Raw genomic sequence first — 26,556 nt, forward strand, 5'->3', positions numbered from 1 at the left:
ATGCTTTTGCTTCTCGGCGGTCCATATTGCTCGCTTTGCCCTTTCGAAGTAAACCTTAACGCAACCGCTCCCCTCGTCAATTTCACACAATGCTTTTAATTTGTTAACACCGTTCGGTACTTCCTGTCCCGCTTCTGCTGCTTCACGTGAGTTTGATGTTGGGTGACAGCGTTTATCTCCATGTTAGACTGACTGCCAGCTGCGGCAACTTTATCAGACGGACTCAGAATGGAGAGAAGCTGACGCACTGTTATTCTCTGGACCGTTAACTTTCCTCGCGAAGCTTTTCCCTCATGCCATTACAACCTACGTGCAACAATAAAGTGGGAACAGCGCTCCACATTTTTTTGGGAACTTTTTGACCTGCGTACAACCGACTTTTCCTTATTGTTTTACCATCCATTTGGACAGTTAGTGCGTAATTACGCAGCGTACGCGAAAAGGAATGGCTTCTCGTCGAAGACAAAAAACGGGAGTACAAACAATTTTACACGTGTGCCTCTCTATTTCTGTGGTTTTCTCATACAACATAGACTTGGAACATCCGTTGGTCTTCCGTGGACCCAATTCTAGTTTTTTTGGCTACTCTGTGCTGGAGCATTATCATGACAACACACGCTGGTGAGTTAGTTTTTCCCATTTATTTCAACAGCTCAAATTCAGGAGAAAGAAGGGGGGGAATCCAGGAATGTAACTGTTTTGATGAACTATTAACAAATGTTAAACTCGAAACATAGCGAATGTAAAAGACACTTGAGGGATGCTCATTGCTAAATGTTCATGGCTGTGTAATGACAACTCCGCATCCTTTCTCTTCCCTTCATGTGTTCAGGGTCATAGTTGGGGCTCCAAGGGCCAACTCTACCTACAGTAGCTCCGTGCACGCTCCTGGTGCTCTGTTCAAGTGCAGAGTCCACAGCAACCCGGAGCGCCGCTGCACAGAGATGGACTTGGGAAGAGGTCAGTCACAGTCATGTGTTAAGCTGAGACATGCTCCCACATAAGAAAACTCCTATACTCACACTCTGACCTTCCAAAATCGACATACACTCCCCCCAACATCTGTTCTGTTTGATCAGAATAATAAAACCCTTCACTAGTCTTTTCTTTTTAGACCAAAACTTGCAAGATTCACACGAAACAAGAGGCTTCTGTGTGCAGTGGTTTTCTCACTACTTGCCTGGACAAATATGATTTAGTCCCCGGCTAATTTTTCCCTGCAGGGCAAAAAAGCTGAGCTTCTACCATCCACTGTCCAGCCTCGTTTTCTGTTCTTGTTGTGGAGAACACCGGAGTGCATTCATGGCTTATGATACAATAAAATCACATGCTGATTTATGGGAAGCATCATCTTGATCATTTCAGTTATCAAACTGTCGAAATGTGATTAACCTCCACCCTAGCATTATTTTAAATATATCTGAATTTATATTTAAGGTAAGACAGGAGAACTTTGCAACATATAAGTTGCAACACATCATGCTTGAAAAAACATCCAGTATTCATCCTGTCACAATACAATTGAACCTCCAAAGTCAAACACAGAGCATTCTGGGATGCCGGTTGACTTTCAAGTTGTTCTAACTTCAAAACAGTTTTACTCATCGGAAATCTATGAATCAAATTCATTTGTTACATGGCGGGGGCTGCCACTCTCACAACACCTTTAGTAACGTGACACAAGCTGTTATTAAGTAAGCTTTTCTATCATTTAAAAAGAAGAAGAGAGGAAAATGCATGAAAGTCATGCAGAGGGGAAAAATGTATCATTTGTTCCCAAGTTAATCGAGTTATGTGGTCATGAGCCATTATGCTTATCTTCACACTATTTTTCTGAGCATCTGTTTGGTAAAGTTAGCTTTAGAATGCAGTATGTATTTGGTTAATCATATTGATCATTCTGTACTGAGTAGCCCGACAGTCATTGATCATCAGAAGTTCCATTTCATATTCTGTTTATCACCATTTTTTCAAGGCTATTTGTCATAAAATCCTTGGTTGAACTCCGAATCGTACTACTTTTGGAGCATAAAATCTCATTATACATGTATTCTCTGGTCTTGCAGTTGTGCAGCAACCTAGCGACCACATTTAAACAAACAACTCCCTGTTTTTAAAGTGTCAGGATATTCTTTGCCAAGCTGACAGGACAAGACCCAAAAGTCTGACAAGACCGGATGACTTTTTTTTTTTCTTCTGCAAACCTCCCTTTGTCCTGATGTCATGACGTCTCTGCTCTCATTGTCCATCAGGAAACAAGCCCAGAGAGTCGTGTGGGAAGACTTGCCAAGGGGACAGAGACGACGAGTGGATGGGAGTAAGCCTGGCGCGTCAGAACAGAGCCGACGGCAGAGTACTGGTGAGTTGATTAATGAGAACTGGGTCTGATTACAGCAACATCAGTGTCAAAAAAAACAACAACATAAAAACATAGTCCTAGGATGTGGTTTCACATTACTTCTTGGTATTCTCTCTCACTAAGACATGAGTTGCCTTATGACATGCCTTGGGTGGTTTTTAGTTCATTTCAGTTTCATTTATATACAGTAGCAGCAATTCATAATTCAAGTTATTCCAAGAGACTTTTTAATCATATGGCGTATATATGTAGTACTGTGTTCCTTATGCAGTGGAAAGACAAAGCAATGCATTGACAAGGAGGGGTTTGGGAGGGTGGGGGGTTTGGTCAGTAGGGGCTAGATTTGGAAACAGAAGATAGTTCAGAAAAAACCCCCACTACAGATAAAAATGTGGACATCAGGACAGTTTTGGAGAGTTAACTTTTGATGTTCTGATTGTTCAATTGCATTTGTGTAATGGTTATGGTGGAGTCTTTGAATGAGAGCATTATTTCACATAGTCTTTGGTGTATCTTTTCAAATAAGCGTTTAAAGAAACGCTTATTTAAAAAAACACCAAATTAAAGTTGAAAACGAATAAAACAAAAAGAACACGAGGGCAGAGTCTCATGTTGTGTAGACAAGGAGCAAACTTTTTTTTAATTGGCAGTACATGGGCTTGTCTAATACGCAGAAGGTGGTCATGCCAAAGTTTGGACCATCAGCAGAAAAATATTTCCCATCTGAGCTTCCACTTTGTGAGAGATCTGAATAATAAAACTGTGAGATTTATACCTTAGTGATTTGTAAGGCAGGCTTATGTCTTCTGCATACTTGGTTTTACAGAATTTGTGGTTTTCCTCAGATTTTAGCTTCAGACAAGTATCGTCAACTACCTACTTTCTGAGTCTTTCATCTAGGTCCAAATCTCACTTTCTGGGATGCTTGAATGAGCTCTATTTTTGTAGACAGTGCATTTGCGCCCAGCGGATCCTGATTTCCATTTCGGCGCAGACCTGCTGCACCTTTGGCAGATCGAGTGTCTTGCAGATGTGCCTCTCAGAGCGACAATTTCATGGCACAAAGTTAAATTCATTCATAAATATGTGTACAGAGGGCATCAAACCCTTTGAATCACTGTATTGGATATTTAAAATCAACCCAAGCATTCACTTTGATAACCATGATTTAAGTTGACAGTGACTACTCCCACAGCGGTGCAGCGCTTTGGATTGTACTCATCTGCGAAATGACTCACATCAGGGCGAACCGGCCTCCACACGGAGATTTGCCACGTGCTGCGCAGGATATGTGCCTGTTTTGTAATGACAAAAAATGTTTACATTCAAATTAATGGAATGAGGACTGTCAAAAGAAAATAATTTTGTGTCTTCCACAGTTAGGTTCACATGATAGGTAAGCAGGTTTGTGTAGGCTTCATCCCCTATTTGGTGGTCCTTTATTAACCTCATAGCCCCTCTTATAATGGGTGGAAAGAGTACCATCAATCAGTCAAGCAGGGCCGAAGCAAGTTCTAGAATCATCGTGAGTCACTCCGATTTAATTTCAATACTCATTGGCTCGAACACCCGTCCCGCTGACTTCCTCCTCAGGGAGGAAACATTACCAGAATCTTTCTCTCCCTCTGAGGGTTTCCGGGTCCTTCTTGGCGCCTGTTCAACCTGTACGAATATATGTTTTATACACACGAACGGAATCTTTTGGAATGACTTTGCATCAGCCTATTACCCCTGGCTCCTGTTTCAGGAATGTGAGTGAGAAGTTGCGCAACCTTTGGCTGCAATGAGTTGAGGCTGTCTCGATATGTACATGATAAAAGAACCGACGTGTGGCTAAACTGCTCTAAAGCCTGTTTTAACCATTTTTTTTTTTTTGTTCTCGTCATCTGAATGAGTCATGTTGCAACACATCAGGGGGTAACCGGCTGCTTGGCAGATGTTTCTTCCAAGGCGCTCATTGAACAGGAACATGACGATAAGCTGTGGCGCCATTGACAATGCACTCTTTCAGGTTATTCTATTGCCACTTAAGTATATGATTCAGCGAGATTAATTGAAGACGCCAATTATCCATGGGTCTGAATGTGAGTGAAAATGGTTGTCTTCCTTCACCAAAGGTCACCTGGGCTTGGTCCCAGCTCAATTGCAGCCCAAATGATGAAGAAGTCCTACAGAAAATGCATGGATGGTCATTGGAAGTTGGACAGAAAAAATAGACCTAAAATATTGGTAGTCTTTTTTTTTTTTTAATACACTTTATGGCATCCATTGATAAGCAGTGAATTATGACTGACCACAGCTCTGACCAGTCGGCAAATGAGATTAATTTGCCAACAGAGAGAGTAAAATCTAGCTGGATAAAAAATATCCACATCCATGTACAGCACATGTACCGGAAACAGTGGCGGCAAGAGAAACTACAAAATGAAGGGAGTAGAATAAATCAATACAGTTTGATGGAGCAAATGTTAGAATTTAGGTTATCAATGTAGGTCCGTGCATCTGATAGTATTGATGTCAGTAGAGAAGGCCTTGTTTGCCTTTTCTACCTGGCACTGACATTAACATGTCCTGGCTGGTCACCCAGTAATGTATATCGCTAAAATAACTGATCTAGGCGCATCAAAACAGTGAGCGAGACACTAGTCTGCCTTTTACAATCCAGTGTACCATGCAAATGATTTTGATATTATTTTAAATTCGGATTTTGTTGCTTAAGGCTTTTGTGCTCCTTAACTTACATACAATTCTTCCACACGGCATGTTGAACGCCGTAAGGGCTTGCATTGATCGATGCCAGGTTCCACATCCTCTGAGAGCTACTGACTCCAGCCCAGCGCGGGCAACGTCTTGCTGTCCTGGTCACCAGCTTTCTGTACACGGTTTAAAAGAGTAAAAGTCGTGTTTTTATTTCCTGCAGGCATGTGCCCACCGCTGGAAAAATGTCTACTACGACTCGGAGCTTATCCTCCCGCATGGATACTGCTCGATCATCCCCCCAAATCTCCAGGGCAGGACGCAGCCCCTCATCCCATGTTATGAAGGTACAGTGGACCATTTGACATGGTATCATTTCCGATTTTGTCTCGGTTGCGCGATTGTAGCAGCCCCCACTCTGCTTTTTTTAAACACACTTATTTTTCCTCGTTTCTGAGCCTGTAACCCTCCACTAATATTTGACTTATTCAGTGCATAAAGCATAGCCGCTTAAATGAAGTGGAACCTTCAAAAGTCAAACACAATGGGTCGCTGTTATACTTGATGAATTCCAAGTTGTTTGAATTTATAACACCCACTTCTATTGCATCATTTCCCCTCAAGTCAAACCGCTGCCATCATTGTCTTCTTTAACTGTACGGACATTGTTTGAAGTCACTTCATTGTCTGAACTGTCATTACCAGTACAAAGGCGATTTAACAACCGTGTTGTGAAACTAAAATAAAGTAAAACCACTCACCCATTCAATACACCCGACAGACTGCCAAGAAAGGAAACAGGGAGATTTTTGCATGGCGATATTGTCACCAGGGTGGTGTCTCAAAGGTCTGACTGGAATTGATCATCCGTACGGTACCTGCTTTTGGCTACATGTGAGTCCTATATTAGCTTCTGCTTGGTGAAATGGACGGATTTTGTAGGTGGTCCGATTGATTTATATGCTCAAAGGTAGACCTTTTCCTATGTAGCTATAAATTTCATTGAAGGTTCTATGGTTACCATCACACTTTTCTGTGATGGCATCACAAAAACCCCCCACAAAAAAAAAAAGATGAAAAAAATACAAATGAAGGAAAATCTGAATACACTCATGTAGTTAATCATTCAAATGCTCAAATGATGATGGTTTAAAGTTTTGTTGGACTTTTTCTTCTATGAACTGTTGCTTAAGCTCCAAATTGTACCACGTTTGGACCATTCCGCTCCCTGTGTTATGTATTAATAATAATGATAGCTTGTATTTACTGTATTTAGATTTAGATTATGTCGTTTATGTAGTGCCTATATAAGGGACCCAAAAGTATTTATATTATGCGACGTGAGTGTGCGAATCCATTTTAGTCACGATACGTGCGTTCAAGCAGCCGCCACATCTGCTTTTGAGCCTCTGAAAACAGGTAGAGTGAAGTGTGACCTCCCCTCCGCGAGTCCAACAAAAGTACACTTGTGAGGTTGAAAGTACGTGTTGGTTTGGTCAATTCTCAAAGGAGATTTCATACCCTCTATTCCGACAAAAAAAAAAAAAAAAAAATTACCGCATTTGTGCTTCCAATGATGTTTTTGGGGGTCTCGCTTCCCTCCAAGTCAGCAGCAGTATGACTTGACGGTTTGTGTTGTATTCAACTTACTGCTCATTTTACGCTGATCCAAGTTGAGCTTTTTTTGTAACCTGAGAGCGTCCCCCTCAAAGTGAGTGGTCTGGTTGGATGTTGCACGGCTCCTTTCTGCCTACGCTCTGCTCCCCCAAATTCCTCTTGGATGTGACCAGCTCCTTGACTAGCTCCATATGGAATGCCGAGAGAGAGAGAAAGAGAAAACTCCAGTAAATGTTGGATCAAGCACACAGTGAAATAATTTGTGGTTTGTTTTTTGTGTCCAGATTATAAGCAGAAGTATGGGGAAGAGCACGGCTCCTGCCAAGCTGGGATAGCGGGAGTTTTTAGAGAGGTCAGTAACAGTGCTTGTTCGTCTTCTTAATCTCCTTAACACATCCAATGAGAAAATGATGTTTATTTAATGTTTTCATCACGTATACTTAATTCGACTCCTCACCTAATTGCTCTTGTCCAGGCGATTTATTTGAAGACTGCAAGAGTCTATTTTTACTCTGTGGGAACATGAGAATATTTTTTTATGTTTGTCAGCAACATATTTTAGGATGTGAAATGATGTGGAAAATCCAACTCGTAAAGATAGTATGACACATTCGTGTTGCCGGTTATCTGCAGACTTATGTTTCCCTTGGCTGCAGTGAGCTCTCTTCGCCCATGGGGTGCTTCCCCGAGATAAAACGATTAAGAAAACACACGTTTCCTTTTTTTTCTGAATATAACGGGGGATGCACTACTGACCGATGACATCATCCGCTGTCAGACAATAGTGGTTTGTCCACCGCACCATCTTTAAGCAGCCTGAGTGAAGCCCAAGGGAGCGGAACAGATGAGGTCCCACACTGTCTTTCTGTGAAATGTACTGTAGAGTTCATCAGAAGTAAGGTATACGTTAAACGTGCGCCCAATGGAGACATTAGGTTTTCTATACATTTGCAATATAATTCTTACCCGATGGTGCTCAAAAGCAGCAAGTCTCAAATTGCAGTCAAAGTCAATTCAGGCACAGCCGATCACAGACCTGTCTTCGTTTGAAATGAATGTTCCTCCCACGGAGAATAAAATGTGACGGTTGAAGTAATCTTACCATGGGTACTTGTGACTGATTGAAGCTGTTTTACTCTGTCACTTTATAATGCTTAACAGTCACGCAAGTGTAAAATTAAGTTCAAAAGTTGAGACGAGAACGCTATGACAAAATGCAATGCTTTGGCGAGCCGCATTGTATTGTTTGTGTTGTTTTTAACATTCAGTTGTCAAATAAGTATAACTAGTTCATATTGAGGCAAAACTACTGGTGGGCGTTTTGTTGCTAATTGTAGGGTTCAGGAAGCTACTAGTGTATGACATAAGGCAGCTTCATTTATCTCGCGCATTTCATACACGGGGATGAGTGGTTAAGACGTCCGCCTCACAGTGCAGAGGTACAGGGTTCGATTCGGGCTCTGGCCTTCCAGAGTTTGCATGTTCTCCCCGTGCCCGCGTGGGTTTTCTCCGGGTACTCCGGTTTCCTCACTCATTCCAATAACATGCATGGCAGGTTAACGGAATGCTCTAAATTGTCCCTCGGTGTAAGCGTGAGTTGCACTGAAGACATGTAAGTGCAAAGTGAAGAAATACAAAGTAGCTTTCTAAAATTATAAATGAACATACAGTGCAAGAACAATTAAACATGATTTCAAAAATGCTTTAAATGACCTTAATGATTCAATTTTGAACCTGAATTTAAAAGCATAAGGTTTAATTGTGGCTGTAGTAATGACAAAATGTTACTCGTATGTTTGATTCGTGCACCCTATTCACTCTGCCGTTTATGTGAATTGTCCTATTCGTGAGGACAAATACAACATGGGCTTGTATATTAAGCACATCGACCAAATTCTCAAATGCTTTCCTCTAATTTTGTTGATTTTATTTCAAATGAGTATTGAGTGTGGTTTTAAAAGGAGAAAAGTTAAATCTCAAACACTTCAATCGACAAAGGATCACTGTTGAGCTGTTAAGGCATTTGAGTGCCCCCCACTCCCCCACCAACAAGCCCCCACTCCTGCAAGAATGTATGGAATTTCTTAAAAAGATGTCCAACTGTTAAATCTTGGCCTCGTCTACACCGAGATCCATGGGCTCACCGGTCGCCAGATGTTTGGCGTCTGTGACTGATGGCTAGGACTGTGCGTGCGTGTGTCTGTGCGTGTGAGCGATCTACCATAAAGTGGTGTCACAGGTGACGCAATAAAGCAGGATGTTGGGGTTTTTTCCAAGTTGAAAGTTTGCGTGGAGTCTAATTCAATTTTTTTTAAAAAGAGAGACTGTAAAAGAAACATTGGAAGTAAATACTGTATGTGTGTGTGGTCAGTCTTAATTGTCATTCCCCGGCCACGGCTCCAATTGCATCAAACTGTCACAGTGTCGAGCCGTGACTAAAGAAGTCATCCTACAGCTGTCAATTTTGCACGGGTTCTGCATTCCTCGTCACACTTCTTGGCCTCCAGCTGGGTGGTTTCGCAGCAGATAGCGCACAACCGGCTGTGGCCTTCGGTTAACCAAAATTTCACCCTGCGGCACTTGTGTTTTTCAACTCGAGCGGTGCAGAGGAAAGGTAATCCATGTCCACAAAGAGAGAAGGAACTGAATGAGCGTGGTGGGGGGTGTATTTTCAGGAGCTGGTGGTGATGGGGGCCCCTGGGTCTTACTACTGGACCGGGACAATTAAGGTTTACAACCTGACGTCTGACACCTTCTACAGTCCAAACAAAGATGATATTGACTCGCACAGATACAGCTACCTTGGTGAGAGGCTGTTAACATGAATGAGTGTCAAATATAAAAGTCCAACAAATCAAAGAGGGCTCAACCTACCTGTGTGTGTGAAGGCTATGCTGTGACTGCGGGACACTTCTCCTCACCGAATGTGATTGACATAGCGGCAGGGGCGCCTCAGCACAACAGCAGCGGGAAGGTATGGTCACCACATCTTTCTGCTTTATTTGCGAGCTGGTGCCGATTGCAACACTGATCATGTTTTTTTTTTCCATCCCCACCCCCCAAACCCTCCAGGTTTACATTTTCAAAATTGATGGCGTGTCTTTGGTGAAGAGTTTTCAAGCCTCAGGGAAAATGGTATGGCTTCAAATGTGGTTTAAATGCACACTGACAGTCCTGTTTTAAATCACCACACAGAGTTTACCATCTGCCAGGAATTGTGATGCCGTTGAGACAATGTAATACTGCAATATTTAGCTCTGTATTTAAGTGAAGTAGCTGATATTTTGCAGAGAGGGAAGCTAAGAGGACACTCTAAACCACATGTCAAAGTCAAGGCCCGGGGGCCAAATCTGGCCCTCCACATCATTTTATGTGGCCTGCGAAAGCAAGTCAAACATGGCAACTTCCATGATGCTTGCTAAAATATGTACCAAAAATTCCGAGATGTGATGCATAATAGAGATATGGTAGGCATTTTCTTGTTGTCAAACACCTCATTAGAGTCACTTAAACGTTATTCTTAACTTCCTTATATGATGTCAATCATAATGGCCATCCAAGGGAAACGGTAACTAAAATGTGGCCCGTGACAAAAATGGGTTTGATACCCCTGCCCTAAACACTCTGCATTTGAAGTAATGGATCTCTAATCATTAATCGTTAATCATCATCATGTACATCATGATGATGATTAATACCCTGGTGAAATTCGACTAATTTGTTGAATGTTTTGGCTGCAAATGACACTATCACTGAAAAATGTTTGCCGATTTCATAGCTTTTTACATTTTGAAAGTTATTCATATCCCACTTTAAAAAAAAAAAATATATATATATATATATATATATATACAGTATATATATATATATATATATATATATAGCTCAAATCTTTTTTCATTTTACAGTCTTAATGTTCTGTAGAAATGAAAGATAGACTTTCCCCAAATAAATATTCCCTTGAAATCAACTTTATGTTGAACTCTTCCTTTGATATCGATGCACTTTTACGAGGGAGCATACCATCAGTCAATCAGTCTGTCTGCATGTCAATGATGAAATGATGGAGAAAAAAAAATGTCTGTGATCTGACCCAATGCTCTGTGGCTCGGCTTGGTTCCAGATGGGCTCTTACTTTGGCTCCTCATTGTGTGCAGTTGATCTGAACAAAGACGGCCTGTCAGACCTGCTGGTGGGGGCACCCATGCACAGCCAGCTACGGGATGAAGGCCGTGTATCTGTGTACCTCAGCAAGGGCAATGTAAGTTGGGATCTTGTGGCTTGGCACGGTTATACCACCATGTACACTGCTGAAATTAGCTCTAAACTAGCGGCACTTTCTCGGTATTCACGTGCAATTTCTGTTGGAATTACCGGTAATTTCTCATATGAGTGTATGGTCAGCTGTATTTTCCCTACCACCACTCACAAGTTATTTTGTTACAAAGCTCTGCATGATTCCACCACGAGCTTCCGTTTAACATCATGAGTTCTTCGTGTGTGTTGTCCTCACCGCCTGCCTGTATACACATTTTTTTTCAGGGAGTGATGGAGGAGCAGGCCGTTTTGAGCGGGGACAATGCTTACAACGCCCACTTTGGAGAGTACATTTCCGCGATTGGAGACATCGATGACGATGGCTACCAAGGTCAGTGTGAAGTAATAGCATCACGGTCCACTTACGCGGTGACCTCAGGGCCGGCGTGGGGCAGTACGGCTCAGGTGGTCGAGTGGCCATCAAGTAATTGCTACTTGGTGCATACCACTTTTCTGACAGTGCAGTTAAGTATGCTTACTGAATGAAAACAACACATGCTCAGGAGATGTTGGTTGTCTTGTAAACAATAATTGCATTCCCAAATTATGCAGATGGAAACTCCACAGCTCTATCAACGTTAAGCAACCACTTTACTTTTTTTTTTTCTTGAGTTAGAAGTAAAAAATAAAGTGACCTTATATGTCGTTAGTTGTGCAGTCAAGGAAGTATTTGACAAACTTTCAATAAATACTTTTCTTCTTTGTCCACTGTCATGGCACATGACAATTACATTTTTTTTTTAATTGTCTGCTTCAGTTGCAGTCAATCGCTTACCATGAAAGTAGCTCAAACTGCCATTCTGACATTTTATTAGTATGCGCTTATCTCATGTCGCACCATTTCTTGGTTTCAACAGTCTCGTGGCGTGCATCCAGGCACAGTTTTTGTTTGTGGGCGGAAAATGGCCGCTAGCAATTATAAATCATTACCCATTATCATTATAACCTTCTTGATGGCAAAAAGAGACAGACAGACCGACTGACGAGCAGAGTTACCCTTTAATTTCAACGAACAAATGTAAAAAAAATTTATGAAGATAAATGCCTTGTTAATTCATGATTAGTTAATTATTGCATGTTAGATACTCAAACGTGCCGTCCCCTTTTTTGACTCCTGGTGCGGTGTGCTTCAACTGCATCAAAGCTTGAATGTGTTGCTTTCTGTGGAAACGGGATATAGTAATGGTATTCAAATGCTCTTGCCAGTGCTTTATAGTCTTATTTCCAATCTCTCATAAGGTCGTGCTACTTTTTATAGCCACCAACAACACTTAGTTGTCTGTTAGTAATCTATAGCTCGTCGCTTGTGGCCCAAGTGTGTACTGTGCAGCCGAAACAAACACTAAAGCCTCAATGCTTCACAAACACCGGGTCTGCCATTGTTGCATTTCAATTGTCAAATATTCCTCTGCAGATGTAGCCATAGGAGCTCCCAAAGAGGATGACTATAGTGGAGCTGTTTATATCTATCACGGGGATGCCGCAGGAATTATCAGCAAATATTCCATGGTAAGACATTGCTGTGCAGAAATGCATGCATAATGTAGACTGCGTGTTGGATTTTCAATTGAAAACATAAGGTCACCATGAATGTGTGCCAAATAACCACTCTTGAGGTAATATAGAATTGTGAGTAGAATGCGGTTCATGGAATTAATGTTACGTTTTTCACTGAGCCGGACCGTAATGAGCCACAATGCATTTCCATGCTGAAAATCCCTTATGTAACCCCACAAGCCATTTTAGACCAGAAAGCTTTAACCGCAGTACTGCCCAAATAGTTCCAACCGTATCTTCACACACCGATGAGAGTGGTATACTTTATTACAGTAATATTCAATTTGTGGATTAAACTGACATTTTTTTATTTTAGGAGTGATATAATTTCCTCTTGGGGCTTGGATCATGACTAGTTTTGCTTAGTGTTAATACTAAGGCGTGTTTTTGTAAGCATCGATTTTGTACTGAAGGACTGCTCATGAACACATATTGTATATCCAATTTTGTTTGAACAATTAACATGCTGGCTTGATTAGATATGGCTTTATCAGGATGCAGCACAGGCTAACTGGCACAAAGAGTTGAGTGTGTTTCCTTGCCAATCGGCCAGACCATGAATACAAGCTCAATTCTAGTGACTGTCATGTAATATTAGTGAAACAGACGACAGTAAGCATTTAATGATAAGATTTTTTTTTAACAGCAGCAGAGTGGACTGTAAATCACATATAAGTATGTATCATGTCAAAAGTGAATTTGATCTGTCATTTGTTTTGTATGGAGATGTAAAAGGCAAATTTGGGGACACGCCACTCCAAAATTTGACATGTTTTTCTAATGACCCCAAGTGCTTTTATATCTGTTTCTGTGGAAAAGCAAACACCAAGCAAAGTGGAAGTCTCACAGTGTTCACGTTCATGTATTTTAAGGGGTACTATCTTGTGTTACAGAAAATAACTGGGCGTGGTGTCAACCCTGGTCTCCAGATGTTTGGACAGGCAATATCTGGCAGTGTGGACATGGACAGTAATGGATACACAGGTAGGATCAAATCCGATTTTTTTATTTTTCCCAATAGCATCATAAAGATGATGTGAAAACCTCATAACCAGAAAAATAACCTTAAATATTTGATTTTCAAGGTCACAAGTTCTGACCCTCATTCTCTTGTAAGAGCCTCACTTAAGACTCGTGACAGAGGCATTTTGTTGACAGCATTCCTCAGACCAGATTCAATCCTACCCAAAATGACTGACTCAATGGTTCTTTGGTAATCTGTTGCAGGTGTATCAAATGATGTCATCCACATTATGTTACTTGATCACTGGCATGTTCTTGTTGCAGATGTCACAATTGGAGCTTTCATGACGGATAGTGTTGTGCTACTGAGGTGAGGAATCGTTACACTTCAGTACCATGTAGGGAAGGAGGCAATGTCTTTTTCTTTTCGCGACTTTGACTCACTCTTAATTTCTGTCCAATATGGTGCTAGGTCCCGGCCTGTCATTACAGTGGACGTCACCATCTTTTTACCTGTGTCCATCAACATTTCTGTACCTCAGTGCCACGAAGGCCAGAACATAAACTGCTTCATCATCACCGTTTGCATGCGCTTCCATGGAAGACAACTACCTGGACAAATAGGTGGGGATGAGAGAACATTCGTAGGTTTCACACACACACGGTCCATCTCCATCATATTCTCACAAGTGTGTTGACAAAGAATACTAATGTCAGCTACTTGAAACGCTTCAGAGTTGTTGCAGCTTGAGATCAACATTTTTGCACCCTGCCTGCTCTCAATTTAGCACATAATGTGAAAATAATGTCGAAAGCCAAAAATCCCTTTTGGCGTTGGCTGTTGCAATTGCTCAAGTACATTCTTGCTTTCTGACCTTTTTCTGGTCATTGAAACAGAGGGAACCTTTTAAAGAAGGATCATGTTGAGCAATTCTGCCTGGACAGGAAGTGAGTATGTGTGCTTAGCTTTTGCCAGGGGCTTACGGTGGCGTAGAGCGCTGAGGTTCTATCCTGTTTCAGTGTTTGGGTGTGGTCCCTCTCCCTGCTCCCACCCCCCCTGGGGAGTAAGAACCGTGTTGCATAATGACTGCGTACTAGCTTGTTGTAAAAAAAGCCCCTCTGTTCGGTCGTCTGGCAAAGCGCGTGGAAAGTGCAGCGCCATGTGCTTGGTGACGTCCACAATGAAACCTTCCGTTGCCTCCCCGAGAGTGAGCTCATGGCTTTGCCTCGACTGGACAGGGGGGTTTGATCCTACCTGGGTGTGTTTGTCGCCCCTCCCAGTCTAACACCCCATGAAGCAATTACTTACAGACTGAGGTTGATTCATTCACGGTCCTAAGTTTGGATGACAAGAGGCTCGTGTATGGTTTTCTCAGAATCACCAGTAACACTTGACCTCAGGCTTGTGATTCCTCTTCAAAATACAGTAGTTGTTCATTTTCTCCATCACGAAAGCCAGGGGCGGAACCAGCAGGGGTGCACTAAAAACATACTCTGCTTGACTAGCTGGAGAATCGGTTTCCTTTTGACAATGTTTTTCATCAACTTCTCACCTTAAGCGCCATCATTACACAAAGTTCCGCTTCATTCATCCCAGAATCAAAATAGCTCCTTTTATAAACCACCTTGGATTTAGCTCCAGTCTTCGGAGGGGACAATCTCAAAATAAAATCACCACTCCTCCACCAACGAGGGTGGACTGCTTCTGTTTGACACTGAGCCTGCTTACTTCTTAACTCACTTCCACAAAACCTCTGTGGGCTATGGACCAAAAAGGAGTCCCTTAAATTGTGATGCATTTTTGAGTGAATGTTATCTTTCATTTGTTCATCTCTGTGAGCCAATTTGGAGAATTGTCCTCAATTTCTCAGTTAATAATACAATTATTGCATTCGTCTTATAGTGCTGGTGTCAATGCCATTCTCATTTGAATGTGCTCTGTCTGTCCTCCACTCTACAGAGTGCCATTCAGTTGCACAAATGGCATTCAGAAGTAAACTTAAACGTAAATATTTTGTGCGTGTGTGTGTGTGCGATCCGGTTTAGAGTTGCTGTACAACCTGACGGCTGATGTGGATAAGAGACAAAAGAGCCTGCCTTCACGCGTCTACTTCATTCAGAGTGGCTCTCAGATCAGCCAAAAGAGCGAGCAGCTCAAATTGGACATCAACAAGGATGAGTGCCAGCGCTACACTGCCTATGTCAAAGTAAGTTTAGACGGTCTGGTCCCCGTGTTGGCTTGTTTTCTTTGCCGTTGAACTCCCATAAATAGTCTCTTGAGTTTGTTTCCCACGACGGAAACACTTATGCTGTGTGACATTCGAACTCTTTCCCTCTGAAGTTTGTTTTGATCTTCATCTGTTTATTTCAGAGGCCAAGTGCACACTTTTCCAGTTGAAATGTTTATGCGGTTTAATACAAATAAGCAACATTTACAATCAAGGATGCAACATCACAGAATGTGTAGGCGGCTATGAGAATATTTGCTTCCACCTCCCTTCCATCAGTTGCTGAGGTTAACGTACCAGTCATGCGCTTGATGAAATCATGCTGTCATCGGGCTGTGTATTACTAGCATCGAGTGTACATGTCTCAGAAAAAGACACAAAGTCTCCATTGTCATCACAGTCCCTCCATTATTTTCTGCTGTGATTATGCTGTGCAGCCCTAGAGAGGGTCCACGTCCTGAGGGCACCGGCCATGCTTCCCTTCCTTATACACAGAAGCCCATAGTGCATGCTTGTAAATTTCATGACCAGTTTTTATAGATAGATAGATAGATGCCTGGTACTTTGTCTATGGGAGGTTCAGCTACCCACTGGGGAGGAGACAGGGTGGAGGGGGGGGGGTGTGCATGCTTCTCCTTGGTGATCCACGGACACGATACGAGCATCACACAGCACAAATGGAGCAATGAGTTATTTTATCTACATTTATGTGCCTTATTTAAATCTGTCATCGACCGCCTCTTTTTCGTATTCTTAAATAGCTTGTAAAATTGGATATCGAATTGCTAAAATTACGATTTACTGTCCTATCCATACTACTGTTTTGTTTTGGGGGTTTTTTTGTAATTATGCCCTATCAACTCCCGAAACATCTATTGGGCTGTGGGTATTTGACAGGATTATAACCAACTGTGCAAATTCCCTTCAACCCTGTAATGCCTGACCCATCAAGGAATAGCCAGAAAAATCTGATTTGTGGGAACTGAGATGTTCATTTACCCTTATAAAAAAGCCACGAAAATATTTTTGCCATGTCATGTTGTTTTAGAAACCGGTATTAGTCGTATCACATTTATAAGCATTATGTAGATTACATCTGAAAATGATAATTTGGGGAAAATCATATTTTAAACCTGCAGTATCAAATTTGATACAGATGATTTAATGTAAGATAAAGAATGAGTTGCATAATGAAAATGCATGTATCAAATATGATACAAATGGCATTATAGGGTTAAGTTACGAGCAATGGTCACGAGGAGGTGTTGTCCTGTTATGGTTACTATTTGATTGCCCACAACTAAAAGTGAAATAGTTGCCTTTGCATATTTTGTGCAGAGTCGCGTCTCTCCCAACTGACATTTGACAGTGCAAACCTTCCCCAACTGGCAAAGACACCAAATGTGGATAGTGTGAAAATGAGAGCATGTCTGAAAGCTTTGGTTTGTCACGTCATTGATGGGTGTTAGAGGAGATAGTCATGTAAAATGAATTATTGTTTACGTGTTGAATTTTAACATGGTCATGCTGCAGGAACTATGCCACTTGTCTTGGTGTCCAATCCCATGTGTTTTGGCTGTGTTGAAAATCACAGCAGTAGCACAGGCTGAATGATTTAGTGAAATATGAAGGGGTACACACATTATGACCTGCTGTGACTCTTTATTTTTTTTCCAGCATGTGTTTGTCCTAAACTTTAAAGAGTCAGCATTACCAGAGGTGATGCAGTTGCCCTTTCAAGGGGTCTTGCTAACCAGTGGCGTCATTTGTCTTTCTCACATGTTTCCCCACATCAACCAGCCAGTTCTCCCATTCCCCAGAAGAGGTATGCTAATAGAAAGCATCTGGTTTCCCAGTTGCATCCTTTTGGGTGGGTCGTAATTAAGCCTTACCAGGGAGTCGTTGTATTCAGTAGACGCACAGAACAGGGGTGAGCACCTCAGCAGGGTGCAAGACTTGTGTTGCTTTTATGTCGGCGGGACGTAAAAGCTTATTTCTTGAGCCGTGACACTTGAGCGTTTCTGGATCGTCTGTCTTCCCTATTTGGTGGCCGAAGGCGTTTTAAAAGATGCACGATAATACACTGTTAAAGTGGAATTTGTTTGGCAAAATGAAGAACTGGAACAGACATGCTCAATTTCAACCATCTGAGTTCAAATGAAAAGTCTAGACCAGTGGTTCAGTAAATCACACTTTGAGAAAACATAATATAACATCAGATATGGCACACGCAAAGGCTCGTACCTCATCCCATATTCAGTATTACCTCCTGAAATTATGCAAGTCTGTCATGTTGACCATTTTCAACATGTTTTCGTTGGCATGGACTTGCGACATACCAGCCGTCCAGATGGTCCATGTTTGGTTATTTTCGGCTAAATAACCCTCCCGCTTGCTTTTGCCCCCATTGGAAAATGTGATGTTGCACAGTTATGAGTAATTAAAATTGAAATGACCAGAGGGGCTCCATGCAACTGACTCATGTTGACAGGTAAGCCAAATTCTTCAGTGTCATATGTGCATCTTAAGTGTTTTGAATTGACATCCTTTTCGGCTGTGGCGAGGTTTCCACGTATTGTGCCAGAATAAACACTTCTTGAAGGTTTGACAGATGCAGACTTAGAACTGGGAATGCAAACATTCTTTAAAAAAAAATTCTATCTATCTATCTATCTATCTATCTATCTATCTATCTATCTCTCTATCTCTCTCTCTCTCTCTCTATATATATATATATATATATGTTGTGTGTGTGTATATATATATATATATATATATATATATGTGTTAAGTATGTTGTCACTTTAAAAAAAAAAAAATATATATATATATATATATATATATATATATATATATGCGTGACTTTTTAAGTGACAACATACTTAAGCCCAGCATGTTCTTGTGAACATTTAGGAGGAAACCCCATGGAAAGTTAGACTGGACCACGTATGGTTTGTAATATAGAATAAACAATGTGCGAGGGTTGAGTCAGGAAGATGTGAGGGATGATTTGTATTCTTCTTCTTCTTGTCTCATATCAGTGGTATTTTTCTGCCGGTTGGATGGTTTGTGTAGTTGTCAAATGCAGCTGGTTTGGAATCGATGACCACTCAATGCGCTCTTCAGTTGCAGAATGTTCAGTGGAGCGACAGGTGCAGTGTTAACATTACGTTGGGATAAACAGTCCCTCTCACTAAAGCATAGTTATGATTCACTATGTCTATGCATAGTCTACATGGCTTGCATTGATTTGATTCATAGCTCGTCCAAGTAAACAAACTCTTTCACCTAATCCCTTATTAGGTGCTCCGCATTTCTCGTGAACTCTGTCATGCTTATGGCTTGTTTACATCTACCGTAAAGTGTCCATCGCCATACGTGTGTTTTAATTCCAGCGGGTCCATCAGTCGATGCATTTCTGTCTCCAAGGAGGAGCTAAAATAGGCCGCCAAAGCCCTGCCTGTAGCAGTTGTCCGTTTAATTTAGCTTGTAAGTGTCTTGCTTGCTACACCCCAAACACGTGCACTTTGCTCTGGCCTATATTCCACTGCCCCACTAACATTTGCCTGGCACCAACACAGTAAGTTCACGGAACTTGTGTTGCGTCTCTGGTGACGGGGAGGAGATCTCACCACTTCTCATTGTTTTGATTCACAGTCAGCTTGTCAGCAGCTGTTTTCGGGACAAAGCACTGAAAGGCTTTTCGATCAGCCCCACTCTCTGTACATTTAGCCAGTAACATCTTTTATAAGTGACTTAACAAATATGTAGAAACTTGTAGCAGCTCAAGAACTACATTCACAATCTAGTTTGGGCTAAACAGAGCTAAATGGTAATTGGTTTTGAATGTACGATGACCGCAAGACTCATGATGCTTCTGAAGTTTCTTAACATTGTTTAAATAACTTTGAAAAACATTTTTGTTCAGTTATGTCCTCCAAACCAAAAGGCAGCATCATATTATGTGATACCGCGTAGTAACTGTTTGTAATAATCTGGGAGTGGGGGTGGTGGGTCTACTTTTTTCGTAAGCAAGAACATGCTGACTTTCTTCTACCACAATCCACAAGTAGATTATATTGCAACAGTCACGTGGCGGTGCTGATCAATGAGTTTACTCTGTAGGGTGACAGGTCTGCTTTACTTCCCCATCATGCCGGCATCTATGGTGACACATTGGGACACTCACATCATTCCATTTTCCCCATTGTTGATGAATAACGGCCCTTGGGAACAGACGTGTGATAAACTCCATAAATATTAGACGTAGCCATGCGCTGCTTATTCTCTCGCTGCTTATTCTCTTGTGATTAACACTGCTACACCACGAGAAAAGACAGGCCTTCAAAAATAAACAATCCACAAGGTTCAACACAATTCGAAATAGAAATAATGTCACGGTGCAGATATTTTATTATATTATTAATAGTCACATAAGTGTAAAGCAAAATTAGTTAACTAGCGTTAATAGTAAGGCGCGTAAGCTAAAATACGCGTGGAGCCATTAGAGTTGTAGGCCCTTAGTTCACTTAATTTTTGTATATTTGCCTGTCTTTATGTTCTCTTAAAATTCCTTTTGAGGCTGGTTTTGGGAATATCTGTTACAAAATAAAGCTGCACTAAAAGCAAATTGCCCTCTGACAACCGTATTCTGAACTGTTTGACCTTAGGGGACTACTTCCAATGTAGGTGCTTTTTTTTTTTTTTTTAAATAAAAGCACTATTCAGAAGGCAAAATTGTCAAGTGCAAAGTAAAAATTGAAACAGTGACCTATACATTTACTGGCTACATCTTTTTGGCGCTCAGTCAAGTCTATCCTTAAATCCTTTATCCACTCCTCCAGGTGAGTGTTCAAATGTTCCATGTCATTGGCACCTGGCAGTTTTCTCTTGACAGACAAACAGGAAACCCCGGTGAGAAAAAAGCAAACCAGGAGTTCCTGTAACAACCTCCCAAAGAGTCCCCCATGTTGATAAAGTCCCAGAGACGGCAACGCGCGGCGCGTGGAAGCCCAAAGCCGGCCGGGCCTGCTGTCACACTGCCTGCTTTGTTTGCCGTTCTACAGACAAAATACAGACTCGGCTGAAACGTGCACTTCTCTTGATGCCGCCCTCTTGGTTTCATTTACCAAGAGAGCTGATACAGTAAAGGTACATAGCGGGCAGGTAATCATACCCAGCTGTCGTCTGTCACACACGACTGCGCGTCAAACATCGTGTCTAAAGAATATAATTAAAATGAGCTGTAACAATATCTAGAGTGGAAAACGTCAGTGGCTAATACTTGATGCTTTGTCCCGGAATTCTGGCTGTTTCTATCACAAGGTAGTAAAGATGAATTATCCCAGTTAAATTTAGCAGAGACTAATATTTTCGTCAGGATTTCCCTACATGGTCGTGCCAGAGCGAACGTGAGACAGTTCTTCTTCAGCCTTGTTTTGGGAGTGCACAGCCAGCAGAGTTTTTCTTACAGTAAAACATTTGAAGTCATTCTCATAAATGTGCAATCGAGTCATTAGTAGGGTGTTGTTTCTGCCGTGGATCATTTATACCGAGTCTGTTCTTGCCATCGTAAATCCATCGTCATATCTCACTCACCAAAACTTGCGCCGATTGGATGATTCGTTGACTTTGGCAGCTCCGCTTACAGAGCAAAATGGTTCTGCAGGATTTTGGCTGCCTGCTTACCACACGATGCCACCGCAAGGAAACGTTATGGGTGGCCAAGTCTGACCACAATGAAGGAGATTCTCTCGCCGTGTTTTCCCCAACTTGCACTGCAGAGGAAACACAAGCGAGTTATCCTATGGAGAGGGAAGACAAAAGGCTGCCATGACTTCATCACTTGGCGGCACTTCCCTGAGACATGGCCGTGACCGTGTTGTCATTTCCCACTTCTCTTCGTTAATGGTTGTTATTTTAGATGTCAACATCATCCTCCGCTTCCTGCGTCAATAGCCAACGTCTGCAGCAAAGTGAACATAAAAATGCATACACGAGACATCTGTTTATATCCAGCCAAGCGAGCTCTTGAAGAATGACTTTAGTATAATTGGCTTTGTGTGTTGCAGCTTTATCTGGGTTGGGCCCATAAATAATGTCTCCAATGACAACAGTAAAGCAGAAGTGGCCAAAGGCGTTTGCGCGGAGTGACGAAATCGGCTGCAGGAAGCATCTGGAGCCTTCTTCCATCACCGGGATGGAAGAGTCTCAAACACAAACAATGCACTTTTTAAGCCGTCCCTCCCTGCTGCTTTCTCTTGCATTTGAGAGCTGTTCACTGTTAGATTAGCACTTGAAGGCAACTTTCAAAAAAATAAGATTCTTCGAGCACCAGAATCATTTTAATGGTTTTGTGCAAGCATCCGCATCCGGGTAGCTTGAACTGATTGCACGAGTGTGGAGATAATAAACTTCCTGTTTATGGATGAAAGTTAATCACCATGTTGGAGGAAGCAAATTTTTCAAAGTGAGGAAGTCTTTAGAGGGCTCCTTTTCTAAACAACAACAGAATTATGGCTCGCTCAGTGAATTATTTGACAATGAACCTGCCTGCTTGCATGCAAATGAAAAGGTTTATACGAAGACAATTATTTAGTTTCCTTTTTTTATGAGCTCTCTGAGATACTTGCTGTAGTGGGGACCCGACTCTATTTGATTACCCGTTGTTAAGAACCCAAACTGCTTCCTTAAAAGGATCTCGTCTGGACTCTGCTTTCCACCCCCGATGAGGGTTTTGTTTAGTTTCTTGCACGTGACTCGGCAGTACACTGCCGGGATAACTGACGGGTTAAAGGTAGTAGACTGATGATGATGATAATGACAATTACAATGATGACGGGTAAGTTGGGTTAAGAATTTATGGAATGTAGACTCTGTAAGCACAAACATTTTTCTTTTTTTTTGACCAGCCCACCTCTTGGTTCTGCTACCGTGCTGCTTCGGGGTCATTTCCAGAATTAAATCCCTTGTTCCTGAAAATAGACCAGAAGCAAAGTCCTGATTGAAAATAAAACAAGGTGAGAGGTTTGAATGAGAAAGCTGTGAGAAAAGCTGTGTTATACCGGAGACAAATTCCTTGTGTGTTCTACATACTTGGCCAATAAAGATGATTCTGATTCTGATTCTGAAAACACATCTGTGTATTTATAGGCGATTGGCAGGCTTTCATATTCAGATGGTACAGAACACAACTGTGGTCACTGGCATTGAATCAAGTAGCTGTTCATGGAACGTAGTAAAAATAACAACGCAGATGATTTTGGTATGTTTGAGCAGTAAGCCTATTCCATCTGCCCATTTCAAGCAGGAACTTCAGGCACCTATCTCTCCTCTCCTCTCCTCTTTTATGAAACCCAGCTGTGGTTTTCACTATCCAAGGGTCAAACGTTGGATGCCTTCTGAATGAGGCTATAAAAGTTGAACTTCATTTGCATTGACCTGAGTGGTGTTTGAAATAGATGGACATGAAGATACATTTGCAAAAATGTAAATGTTGACTATGTATATCACCCGACTGGAACTGCACCCGGCAGGCCTCTGTTGGCTCAGCTTGGCCAAGTCATCACATGCAAAAAGGTGTGTTTCAGTTGTGTTGTGAAAAAAAATGCAACACTGACTTGAAATTGCACATTGCAAGTACTTTTGTCAACTAATAATGCGCGTGCCTGATATTTCAATTGTGAAACAAGATTCTAGTATGCCGGTGCAAATGGTTTCCAAGAGGAAGTATGCGTTTGCTCATGAGATGTATTTCAACACAGCTTTACGGTGTCGCGCAGTGCTCTATTTCACAATAATAATTTCTCTTTTGTGGAAAGGAATCCTTATATGGGTGAGATGATGATTTAGATCGACATACTCGAACTGCACAAATAATTTCAAGTAAAACAAAAGCATTGTGAAAGTACATACCCCCAACATTTGTCACAGTGATGACCTTGGACCCATTTATAAACGGGAACAATCATATTGGTCCACTCCAGCACTACAGGAGGTGGGCATATGCAAATGTTAAACAATTAAAGAGAAGACATGACCATTTTATTCAAAGAAACGAGTTTCGATGATAACGTGTTCATGGTCATTTTAACATGACCTTGCAAACAAACAAATGCAACCAAATCCTACCATTGCGAGTTGTATTGTCTACTGTATTGAGATTCAGAAATGACCTAAGTTAATAAAACTGGTTCCATCCATCCATCCATCCATTTTCCGAACCGCTTGATCCTCACTAGGGTCGCGGGGGGTGCTGGAGCCTATCCCAGCCGTCTCCGGGCAGTAGGCGGGGGACACCCTGAATCAGTTGCCAGCCAATCGCAGGGCACACAGAGACGAACAACCATCCACGCCCACACTCACACCTAGGGACAATTTAGAGCATCCAATCAGCCTGCCATGCATGTTTTTGGAATGTGGGAGGAAACCGGAGCACCCGGAGAAAACCCACGCAGGCCCGGGGAGAACATGCAAACTCCACACAGGGAGGCCGGAGCTGGAATCGAACCCGGTACCTCTGCACTGTGAAGCCGATGTGCTAACCACTGGACTACCGGGCCGCCATAAAACTGGTTCCCGCAAACATAATTTGCCTTGATAAACTGATTTAATAATACGTTAAAGAAGCTCATAAATTGACTTTTGCAAAGTGGACAATGTGCAATAATCTCTTCAATGCTCGGTTTGTTTGGATTGTGTCAGGTTCACTCTGCTGTGACGGACAGCAGGTTGTGGAGGTTATCAGGTTAATGCCCGAAGCTGGACAAACATCTCTGCCTCCCTCGGCCGCTAACATCAGACAGGCCGAAGGTTTGATTGCGTGTTGGATGTTTGTTGAAGTTTGTCAGAGCATACATCTGGTGTGAGCTGTACTTTCCAATGCCTCTCGAGAGTCCAAAGTCCAAATGCATGTTTTGCTGGCTTGTGAGCTTTTTTTGTAATCAGGGTTGGAATTATGAACGAATTTGTGTAATTTTGCAGACATGATTTTCTTTCTCTTGAACTTTGCAAGGGTTAGGCTAAACCAAACTGTAACCCTCATGTGAAAAATCTCATTTTTTAAAAAATAAACTTTGGCACTTTATAAAGCGCTTTTAAAAGGGTAGTACACCATCCAGACACAACATTTTCACACAAAGGAAGTAGGAAACTGATGTGGTCATAAACTCAAACTTATGTATGTGCAGAATCCGGCCATACGTCATTAAGTGGCAAACAATAAGCGGAATAAGATCATAAACAGTTTGAATTAAACATGTATCCACCCAGTCGCTCTGTCCTTGAGTCTGACAGAACAGGACAACTGTCGCATGCAGGCGACTGCTATTTGCTTTGACACGTGTGTCAATTCATACCAGCTGTAGTAGGCCTATGCGGTGGCAAAAAATAAAACCGATAAACAAGAATTATGACTTCGCTTCACTTAGCCACCAATGACTACGTTTCAGTGGCTAATGAAGTGTATGTGAAATGAGCAAGTAACGTGCTGCACTGTGATTAGACATTTTCTAGTAAGGTAACTGACATACGTGCCTTTTCTGTGCATCTGCGATTAGGTCATTTAAGTGGAGCGTTTCACATGTTGGCAGGATATCACTTCTCCTCAGAATTGCCCTGTGATTGACTGGTGACCAGTCTAGCACGTCGTCAACCGCGTTGGGCTCCAGCTCGTGCTGTGACCCTGAACATTATGTAATGATGGAGATGGATGGAGGATAGCTGACATGTTTATGCTGTTTTCGGGCAGTACTCACAACTTTTAGTCGTGTATCATTGCCTTGTGTCACTGTAAAATGGTGAAGTGTGAATATGCTTTAACGCTTGACTATTTCCTACCGAATGCTCATGAAAACAACTTTGTCAGTTACATACACACCTCGAGAGCTTTATAAATTGAGAATCGCTCTCCCAAGACAATGCTTCCCATTACTTCTTTAGGCCAGACTTCTCACATCCTCAAGCAAGATTGTGGTTCTTGTGAAGCACACCACTTTTCCTCACATTTCTGTTCATTTTGCCATAGCCCAGTACATGCTGGAAGCATTCTTGCCAGTAATGCATGTCTCATCATACACACATGTCACGCTAACGTTTGGACAGGCTGGATTCATTCATCACTTCACTCAAAAGGTTTTTCCATTTGGGCTTAGATTCCCTGGCGTTTAGCCCTCCAATGAAAGGGGCTCAAGCTGCAAGTCATCCAAACGTCTATTGTCCTAATAAGGAGTAGCGCGTGTGTGTGTGTGTGTGTGTGTGTGTGTGTGTGTGTGTGTGTGTGTGTGTGTGTGTGTGTGTGTGTGTGTGTGTGTGTGTGTGTGTGTGTGTGTGTGTGTGTGTGTGTGTGCCCCTTGCAAGTTAATAAAACTTCCCATGAGTAAAATCCAGCCATATGCTTTTGAGGGTTTGGCTGAGAGAGTAACTCTTGTGCATTTCAGACGAGCATGAGGCGTTTAAAGATCAGAGCCTTATGCAGCCTGACGTCACTCCTCCCATAGAACCACTGCGGCAGATCTATGCTCCTAAACCAAAGGGGTGCTTATGAGAGGGAGGGGGGTAGGGGCGGGGGTGCTTGGTTTGTTACCATTATGTTGATCAAATTAACATGTATCAGAGCTTCTAGGGGAATACAAAGGTGGTGTTTTGCAATGATCTAATAAGCCTCATTGATTGAATTCTTTTGAGTGCAAACATACATTATGTTTACGTATGGACATAAACATGAGCACATACCAAATACAGTGGCTCTGAGTGTGAACATAAACACCGAGCGTAGGCTCTACCTTTGTTCCACTGTGAGGTGGTGTTGTGAATAAAGGT

The 26,556-nt window shown here is 42.0% G+C and overlaps 1 protein-coding gene across 2 annotated transcripts in view; it reads left to right on the forward strand.

Annotated features, from left to right (window-relative positions):
• The first annotated feature begins 214 nt into the window (after nucleotides 1–214).
• Nucleotides 215–26,556, forward strand: part of itga9 (integrin, alpha 9) — a 45,156-nt gene continuing 18,814 nt past the window's right edge. For both annotated transcript variants that reach the window (XM_086121316.1, XM_086121317.1), the window contains exons 1-15: nucleotides 215–621; nucleotides 833–960; nucleotides 2,253–2,359; nucleotides 5,280–5,403; nucleotides 6,958–7,025; nucleotides 9,349–9,478; nucleotides 9,562–9,647; nucleotides 9,746–9,808; nucleotides 10,797–10,934; nucleotides 11,216–11,321; nucleotides 12,405–12,499; nucleotides 13,441–13,531; nucleotides 13,835–13,880; nucleotides 13,983–14,134; nucleotides 15,557–15,717. In XM_086121316.1, coding sequence (XP_085977442.1) covers nucleotides 446–621; nucleotides 833–960; nucleotides 2,253–2,359; nucleotides 5,280–5,403; nucleotides 6,958–7,025; nucleotides 9,349–9,478; nucleotides 9,562–9,647; nucleotides 9,746–9,808; nucleotides 10,797–10,934; nucleotides 11,216–11,321; nucleotides 12,405–12,499; nucleotides 13,441–13,531; nucleotides 13,835–13,880; nucleotides 13,983–14,134; nucleotides 15,557–15,717 — 1,671 coding nt within the window. In that variant the 5' untranslated portion in view covers nucleotides 215–445. The remainder of the gene's footprint in view (nucleotides 622–832; nucleotides 961–2,252; nucleotides 2,360–5,279; nucleotides 5,404–6,957; nucleotides 7,026–9,348; nucleotides 9,479–9,561; nucleotides 9,648–9,745; nucleotides 9,809–10,796; nucleotides 10,935–11,215; nucleotides 11,322–12,404; nucleotides 12,500–13,440; nucleotides 13,532–13,834; nucleotides 13,881–13,982; nucleotides 14,135–15,556; nucleotides 15,718–26,556) is intronic.

Source organism: Hippocampus guttulatus, chromosome 10 (genome assembly GCF_054856545.1).
Source record: "Hippocampus guttulatus isolate MCC_2025c chromosome 10, RoL_Hgut_1.0, whole genome shotgun sequence".
In the NCBI taxonomy this organism is placed as follows: domain Eukaryota; kingdom Metazoa; phylum Chordata; class Actinopteri; order Syngnathiformes; family Syngnathidae; genus Hippocampus; species Hippocampus guttulatus.